Source organism: Platichthys flesus, chromosome 12 (assembly GCF_949316205.1).
Source record: "Platichthys flesus chromosome 12, fPlaFle2.1, whole genome shotgun sequence".
Taxonomy (NCBI): Eukaryota; Metazoa; Chordata; class Actinopteri; order Pleuronectiformes; family Pleuronectidae; genus Platichthys; species Platichthys flesus.
Window position 1 is genome coordinate 24,464,863 of NC_084956.1, and position 9,132 is coordinate 24,473,994.

General features: G+C 39.3%; 1 protein-coding gene across 2 annotated transcripts; it reads right to left on the bottom strand.

Annotated features, from left to right (window-relative positions):
* Positions 1 to 1,240: 1,240 nt before the first annotated feature.
* Positions 1,241 to 8,730, bottom strand: cdk1 (cyclin dependent kinase 1). 2 transcript variants are annotated; one of them, XM_062401577.1, is made up of 9 exons: positions 8,658 to 8,718; positions 8,235 to 8,281; positions 8,100 to 8,142; positions 7,784 to 7,940; positions 7,001 to 7,124; positions 5,785 to 5,955; positions 3,482 to 3,645; positions 2,732 to 2,873; positions 1,241 to 1,782 (listed from the first exon to the last, which is right to left on the bottom strand). In XM_062401577.1, the coding sequence occupies exons 3-9, from the start codon at positions 8,134 to 8,136 to the stop codon at positions 1,666 to 1,668; spliced, it is 912 nt and encodes a 303-aa protein (XP_062257561.1). In that variant the 5' UTR covers positions 8,137 to 8,142; positions 8,235 to 8,281; positions 8,658 to 8,718; the 3' UTR covers positions 1,241 to 1,665. The 2 variants fall into 2 exon arrangements, with proteins under 2 accessions (XP_062257561.1, XP_062257560.1); XM_062401576.1 differs by lacking the exon at positions 8,235 to 8,281 and having other exon boundaries at positions 8,658 to 8,730.
* Positions 8,731 to 9,132: the final 402 nt, after the last annotated feature.

Consider the following 9,132-nt stretch of genomic DNA (forward strand, 5'->3'; position numbering starts at 1 on the left):
CATCGCCCTCCGTTATTGGATCCTGAACTTCCTGACGGGCAAACCACAGGCGGTGCGGATAGGCAGCACTACATCCTCAACCCTGACTCTCAACATCGGTGCCCCCCAGGGCTGCGTGCTCAGTCTTCTCCTGCAATCCACAGCTCCAACACCATCGTTAAGTTGGCTGATGACACCACTTTCATAGGCCTGATCACCAGCAACGATGAGAAGGTTTACAGAGAGGTCAGAGTCCTGACATCTTGATGCCAGGACATCTCAATGTAACTCAAGCATTTCATTGCCAGCACCTGCCTAAATGTTCTGTGATGGCAGATTTTATATTTAGTTATGTTTCATGCAAGGAATGACTGTTATAGATGGGAATGTTATTCTGATATGTATTTCTGTGTGTTTAAGACTGAAAACATGTGGGGTCAGCTTGGAAGACTCAGATGTGTATTCGTTGGAGATTCCTTTGTGCCTCTGATGAAACAAAAGGTCTTAACAGCAGGGTCCATCCTACTGTCTGCGATAGAGTGCATAGGTGTTACAGTCAGAGACAGGGGTCTCTGGGAAAACAGGTTTTAACACTTGGAGTCTAAGCAGATGCCTGATGTTGATGTGTAGTGAGACCTTCGAAGGGGTCCTTCATTCAGATTGGAGGTGACCAAATCTAAGCCTGAAGACAACACGCAGAGAGCTGATTGGATAAACATTCTACCTCTTTGAAAGGAGGGACTTATTTAGTATAAATCAAATGTGATTCCATTGTTCTGTGCCATTGACCCCAGTCTGACTAAGTGACAGGGTGCTCTGGTCCCTAGCTGCAGCTAGGTAGAATTGTATGAACCAGAATTGATAATTGTCTTTGCTGTGAAATGTAATAAAATGTGCCATTACAGTTCTTATTCTGCATTTGATAACAAACCCTTGAATCTTGTTTCCTAAATGGATAGTTTACATGACTTGCTGTTATACTGTGACGATTAAGTGTTCCCTTCATCCTTTTAGCCGGTTTATATAAACAAACACACTTTTAGGTTTCCACCAAGCAATAAGACATTTGATTTGAATTTACAGTATTCAAAAGGGCTGACCACAGCAGAGTTGGGAGTAATAGCTCAACATGGAAAGTTATGACAGCCTGCTAGCCTGATGTTGATAACCTTTCGCCACCACCTTTGCCTGGAGATTTATCCAACGAATCAGTCAGTGTAGGTACCAGTCTACCAGTTGACCGAATAAAGTCACCCATGTAAAAAATTCCAGAGAGCTTTATCATGGAAAATAGAATAACCAGAGAGTAGGACGCATCAACCAGTAGAAAACATTTTACAAGAACACAAGACCGATTTAGATTTATAAATATTGCTGTGGTTTTCTTTTACATATTTGACAAATAAGAGATAAATGAGTGATTAACAGAGACACAGAAGAAAAAATATGTCCTTTAAAAAAAAAAATCATGTCAGAAATAGATATATTTCAACTATGTCATGCCCTTTATTTTGGGGCAAATGTTATGTATTAAGTGTAAAGTTAGAGGAATCACAGAAAGTGCAGTTTAATTGAACAGACATTACTGGCAGACAAAACTTTACTAAAAGGTCTACAAGAATTTTCCACACAGAAGTATTTACAGAATGATAATTAACAATGAGTATGAATGTAGTTGTATGTGCTTCAGGCTTTGTTGATGCTGGCAGCAGGCAGGGTGGATTTGTCCAAGTCATCAAAGTATGGGTGAGTCATGGCCTCCCGTGCGGAGATCCTCTGAGGAGGATTGTAGATCAACATTTTCTACACCAGAGAGAAAAACAAAAAGACGTTGAGGCTTTGTGTCCTTGGCAGGAAGGTAGATCTAAACCCTCGTCAATTTGTCAGTACTGAAACCATTTTGATTACTTGATCATCAATACTGGAATCGGTTTTTCCAGATAAAAATGTTCTAGTTCCAGCTTCTAGTGTACAGATTTAATGTCTTCTTTTATCATGTCATTGTAAACCAAATATCTGTATCTTAAACACAACCAAATCGATTTTTCGATATGTTATAGACTAAACAACTAAATGCTTAACTAATATGCAAGTAAATTCTTCTACAGCAGTAAACATTTCCATACTCTGATGTTAGTGCCCTTTATCAATGGTTACTTTATGCTGGCCAGTCTAATTTTGATTTCCTTTTGCTGGCAGAGAATAATTCACCGATGGTTTATTTTACTAAGTTGCTCTGAAAAATCTACAACTTCGATGTAAGCATTTTAATACATGCTCAACAAAAAATATTTATTTGTTAAATTGTAACCCAAATTTCTCAGTCAGGAGGTAACAAAACATATTGGAAGAAGGGGAATTGTCTTAATATGCAGTATTACATTGTCAGATGTGACCAGCACTTAATCATGATCAATTAACAACTTCAGTAAGTAGCTGTCATTTAGAAGAAAATATTTGAAAGTAATGATTGTATAAATATAGCAGGTATACCACTGATCTTACTAAACTTTGATACGGGATCATTTCTGTTTTTTCCTCAAAAGATAAAACTGTTGTACTCTGACTTTCATTTGACTGTCTGGTTTAGATAGAAGAAACCTTTGAAGAGTAGTGTAAAACTTGGTGAGAATACAAACAGCATAATTTTATCCAATGATTGTCATGTACACATATTGTTCAACATACCATCACCAGAGGCCTGGAATTCCACACATAAATATCTTCAATTTAGTTCAGCTGCAGTTCTTACCGCCAGAAGTTCAAGACCATTCTTATCCAGAGTTTTCACCATCGATGAGAGGTTACCAGGCTTCCATTTAGGGAAGGTGTTTTTGTAGTCTGGTAGGCTCTCTACTTCTGGCCACACATCATTGTTTGGGGTCCCCAGAGTCCTGCACAGAACAAAAAAAAAGTATTTGATAAGGGTCAAGCAGTCAAAGACAAATACAGGGCGTTTCCACTAGAAGAACCTCAGGCCTTGAATCTACTGATTGCTGTTGCCTTTTGTACCAGATCTTTCTTAAAACAAAAATTAAGCCTACTAGGTGCCATCATTATTAATATATGGTTGATGTTGAGAAATCTCTGGCCCTTTACTGAATAATAAAATAAAAGCGGTGTTTTTGCCTTTTGTGTACAAAAAGTGTGTAAAACACTACCATAGTTGGGATTAAGTTGCTTAATCTACACAATTCTTTCGATACACTTAAAAGAATAATACTTCTTTGGTTCCAATAGTTCTGGGAATTATTCATATAAAAAAGGCATTTCATTTTTACAGTTTTGAAGTGTTTGTTAACATGGTAGTTTAAAGGTGGTTTGTCTCCTGATCATGCATGTCATACTAATGATAGTGTTGTTTCAAATGCGTAACTACCAACTGTTACTGCAGGAGGAGCATCACTGCATGGAAAATAATGTGCAATTACATGAATGACAATGGTGTCATTACATGTAATATAATGTTAAACATACATCAATTCAAGTGTAGCACATCTACCTGAAGATCCTGAAGAGCTGGTCTATTTCCGAGTCTCCGTGGAACAGAGGCTTCTTGGTGGCAAGTTCAGCAAAGATGGTTCCGGTGCTCCAAACATCAACAGGGGTTGAATAACGGGGTGAACCCAGGAGGACCTCTGGGGCCCGGTACCAAAGAGTTACAACCTAAGAACACACACAAGGGTCGTGTGCGTCACTTTAGAGCAGTGGTGTGAAAAGCGATCACAGAGCGGGTCAACACTTTAAATTAGAACTAGGTCAAGGGCCAAACAGGGTCAACATTTATTTAATAGGATATTGATAAAGTGCAAAAATAAGGCTACATTCTTCTTTTATGTACATGTGACAGATAATTTCCCTTCGGGGATGAATAAAGTAATCTATCTATCTATCTATCATATTTGGCATTATTAATGTTTGGGGTTAGGCCATGTGCTGTGGAAACCCTCAAAATGGAGCATCAGTGAGACAACTCCTGTGTGGGTTTTTTGTTCATCTTCATCACAGAGGTTTATGTGCCAGTTTACACTAACTATGAAGTAGTTCATGTGCTCCATTTTTATTTGGATGATTTAGATCAGGGGTGTCAAACATACGGCCCGCCGGATGCAAGGCATGCTCTAAATTAAAAAAAAAAAAAAAAAAAAAAAAATCATTGCATCAGGCCAGCAGGAAATACCAGGAGCGGAAGTGTGTGTGTGTGTGTGTGTGTACACCGATTTAAAATAGTCATTCACAAGAATCGCGATTCGTAACTGAAACGATATCCCCCCCCCCATCCTTAGAGACCAGTGTGTATTTTAGGTCTGAAACTCTGGCAGTAAGGGACCCAACAAATTAAGAAGACACTTAGAAACATTCCACCCCAGACACTGGCATGTGTTCTTTTTTGTTAAGCTTTATCATCGTTGTAACAAAGCATTTATAATTTAATAATTTTCTCCATTTTGGAAAAAGTACAGACTGATGAAGGAATGTAGTGTTAAATGTCACCAAAAGTACTTCAATTAAGTTGAATTGGCTGGAATCCCACCTCAGCCGGCGCGCGCCGGCCCTCACCTTTCACATTCAATACGTGCGTCAGACTCCTAGGCCCGTGTTCCAAGATGGGTCGACCCCCCCCCCCCCCCGTTATGTTGGTTTCATGTTGGTATCCACCGCCGCCGCCAAGCCCCCCCCCCCCCCGAACAACGCGACGCCATCCAGGGCGGAGGGGGGTGGCGGTAGTGGCCCTTTAACTAAAATTACTTTGACACCCCTGATTTAGATGAACTAAATTATGATCATACATTTAGTTTTAAATCGATGCTGTCAGATCATGTTTGTGTAAGCCCTTTTATTTAGTTGCTTTATTGTGGAAGGTCTTAGTGCAGAGGTCTTCAACAGGGGGTCCGCGGAGGTACTATTACTTTACTAGCTCAGTGTTGTATGTTTATAAATGGCAGTGGCATGGCCACCCTGTACATTGCACATGTTTAAATTAAAAACATGAATAAATGAACCCTTCTAATATTTGATAAGCTTAGTATTGATTTCACAATAACAGGGGTAGTATGTTTATACAAGGCACTAGGCCCAGTTTAATATAAAATACAATTTTATACTGTATATATATATATACAATAACACACACCTGAAAAACGTTGAAGACCCCTGTTTTAGTGAGTTTCCTGTTTTAAGCAGTGTGTCTGTTGAGACTTTGTTGTGAAGGGTTGCAAACTGAAGGGGTTTTGTGCTGCATGGTGAGAAGTTGAAGAGTGGAGGGAAATTAACCGGCAAGTTGACCCAAGTTAATTGTCATCTTCCTTGTCCTTCTACTGAAACCTTGCAGCTTAATTTTGACGCGTCATTTTTTCATGATGTTTAAATGCAGCCTCATAAACTCTGGAGCGAATCAAACAAACACTAAATAACTTCATGTACTGATCAGGTCCTGATAACCAGTGATAAGTGTATTAGTTCAAGTGAATGCAAAGCGGAGGAGGACACAGAAACTCCAGCACTATACAAACCAACTGCAACTTCTGCTCTGATCACTGAGCAGTGAACGTCACTCAAGTTCACTTTCATCATATGAAAACTGATTCGTTCAGTTCATTGTTTAAGGTACGGGCCATTTAAGATAGACATATTTTATCACGCCCCGTGGGTAGGACTTTGACATGTCTGCCTTAGAGTCCTTCTGTTGAGGATGATGTTAAGCATACATCTGCTTATACAGCTATTAAAAATATGTTGCTGCTCTACACGTCTAACTGCCATCATCATGTAGTTTTACATTAGCGTGTGTTAATGGATTCTCACCTCATGGGTGTAGACCCTGACAGGAACACCAAAGGCACGAGCCAGGCCAAAGTCCGCCAGTTTGATTACTCCCTTGTTGTCGATCAGTAGGTTTTGGGGTTTCAAGTCCCGGTGAAGGACTCGATGACAGTGACAGAAATAAATTCCCTCCAAGATCTGGTACAGGTAGCTCTAAAAGAAGATGGTTCGGTGGGAGAAGGAGCATGAACATGCAGCACGATACAGAACATCTACTATACACTAACATTATATTTGGGCTCAATTTATCCAATTGTTGTTTTTCTACTTAAAATGATGTTAGGATGTTATTTATGAAAATCAGTCCAAGCTAATACAATTAGGCAACTTCTAGCTTAATTTTTTTTTTTTACAAACTTGGTGTATCACGTCAATTAAATTATTTAGCCCTTAACGCATTACTTCCATTCTCAAATCTGTTTGGCTGCACCATCTGGTCCATCCACTGTGATCTAGATGTCCTTCTGTCAAATAAACTGAATGCAACAGACAATTTCAACACCCCCCCGCCCTAAAAAGTGTGTCTTCTGGTAAAACAACTCGGATTACTGATTTCCCCATATTTCACATACCACCTATTGAGTGGAAAAAAGGAATTACAAGTGTACACATAATATGCAAGAACAGCTCCAAGACTCAAAAACCTATCAACACAAACAGCAGGGTTGCATATCATGTCACCAATCTACGCTTTTGATAAACTGCATATTAAAGTGGGGTTTTATTATGATTATCTGAAGTATAATTAGATGTCTATTAAAACAAAGTTCATGGTTAACAAGCAATTGCCTACATTGGTATTTACTCAGTGATATTACTACAGGTTTTTTTATCATATTAAATGAATCAATAAATCCTTAAGGACTGAAATCATGACATGCCAAAATGTAAGAATCGCAATCAAGCATAAATGAGTTACTAGAGCCTTTTTAAAATTTAGTGGATTATTATCCTTACCTTGTTACTATTTCAGTTAAGTTATTGTATTAACTTGTATTTTGTATGTTTTAACAATACTTTAACCTTACTGTACGACAAATATTAAAACAATCAGCTTGCCCCAAGCCACAAAGTTGGATTGAGGGAATGTCATATTGTCTGCTGCAATAATTATGTGTCATTCTACTCTTGTACGAACATTTCATGTGAAAACCGTTCAAATGAACAGCAGTTTATTAAAACACTAGGACATGATCACCTTGACCAGCATAGGGTCCATGTACTGGCCGGAGGGTATTGAATCCAGGTACTTCTTCAGGTCCATGGACAGGAACTCAAAGATGAGATAGAGACGAGACTCCTGCATCAGGACATCTAGGAGACTGGGAAATATACAACATTGGCTTAGTTCATAGTATATTGTTAAAACAAGTGCTCGGACACCTTCCCTTAACAAAGGAAAATCTGGAGACATCACATTGACATAAGTATTCAGAGACTTTAAGTTTAACTCAGGTCTGCCATTCCTTTTTTTAGGAATGTTTCTACACCTTGGTTAAAGTCCATTTGTGACAAATTCAATTGATTGGACATGATTTGAAAAGACACACAACACCTTAGGTGGCTGGAAAATATCACTGAACTGAAGGAAGGTAAAACCAAAATCTGATATTCTGATAGTAGTAACTTTATACACATAATTACACATATATGAAGTGCTAAATGATGTTTGTATGTACTTCACAAGAAACAAATCACGCCTACAACAAATTTGCCTCGGTGGTGGCCACGCTTCTAATGCTTCAGACATTAGATCAATTTGGTCACACAAGAAGGCCTGAAATGATATTGCTGCAGTCTGTCTTGGTGGAAGGAAGGTAAAGGTTGCCTGGAATTACACAATAAACTAGACCAAGGATGTTATGCAGCATTTTTATTGTACAACAGATACCATTTCAGAAGATGGAAAATATTATTTGACTTTTAAATCACTTTAACCTGCTAGACTTTGCACAGCCTTTACTCTACAAAGAGAGCATACCGTACAACGTTGGGATGCTTGAGCTCTTGAAGCAGAGAGACCTCTCTGACAGCAGTGCTGGGAACCCCCTCCTCCTCACTCTCCAAACGGATCTTCTTCATGGCCACAACCTGCCCTGTAGCCTTGTGCCGGCCCTTATACACAACCCCATAGGTACCTGCAAGGACAAAATAATTCGGATCACTTAAATTACATTTAGTCAGGATGATGAAATCAAGTAGTCAAAGTAAGTGTACTTCCATAATGCCAAGTTTAGCAACAAAACACGTGTAGCACTTTGAATAATAGATGAAGACATGGAAACATTTAGACCAACCTTCTCCAATTTTCTCTATTTTCAAGTAGTCTTCCATTACTGCCTAAAAGAAAAAAAAAAAGAACATGTAAAATTTCAACAACCATCATTACTTCCCTTACTGGCTTCGACTTTCATTAAAAGTCAGATTATTACTGTGACATATCAGCTGGTGACCATCTGACTTCCAGTGTAAATGTGGCCTAAAAAGTAACAAGACGACGAGTGAATACGTTAGTAGAATACACAATCAACAGCTTGAATTAGTCACATCGTGTAGTTAATTCACACCATAGGATCATGCAGAGACGGTGCGTGATACAAAATTTAAGCACATTTAACAATCCTCTATACTTGATGTAAGTTGGCTGCCGTTAACGGCTACCGTTTACTTCCTGCTAAGCGAGCAAGAGAAGGTCACCAACGTTAGCTTAGCTAATACTACGTCGCTAAACTGGATTTTCTCCCCGCAGCGGAGCCACTTGGTCCAGATTATTTCTCTCCACGTCTTCAACTACCATCATAGGTCGCGCTGCTCTTGTCTTGACGTGGTTGCGGGAGAATAAAAATAGTTCTTACCTGAATGTGCCTGGCTCGACAGTCGCCACAGTGTGTGATGTAAAATGACTGCCGCTGAAAGGTTCAAACACAGTCTTTTGAATTGGCCGCAGTCCTGCAGTGGTTCAAAACTGGCCAATGAGGTCGGGCGGTACATTTAAAAAGCACCAATCGGGGAAGGGGACGCTGTCATGTGAACTGAGCGGGAGAGAACGCGCCGACGTACGTGGTAGATTGATTTGCCCTGAATCTCGTCTTCCAGGCAGGACACATTTACTGTACGCACATTATTATGTCGATAAGACTTTAACTGTAGAACTAATGAATGGTATGTCACCCATGGTATGGATGTTATTTTTGACTTAAATTATACTTCCGAATATAGGATCCACAGTCACAGTGAGGGTCGTCATTATGATAGTAGTTGTGTCTGGTGTAGTTGCTCAGACTGATCTTACACAGTCCTGTGTAAGATCCAGTATAGTAAAAAACAAAT

What these genes read in the sequence shown, in the direction of transcription:
- cdk1 (XM_062401576.1), bottom strand. Translation starts at nt 8,136, where the DNA reads ATGGAAGACTACTTGAAAATAGAGAAAATTGGAGAAG. An exon ending in AATAGAGAAAATTGGAGAAG is followed by an intron (nt 7,941 to 8,099) that starts GTTGGTCTAAAT and finishes TTGTCCTTGCAG; the next exon opens with GTACCTATGGGGTTGTGTAT. An exon ending in ATGGTCTTGAACTTCTGGCG is followed by an intron (nt 1,783 to 2,731) that starts GTAAGAACTGCA and finishes TCTCTGGTGTAG; the next exon opens with AAAATGTTGATCTACAATCC.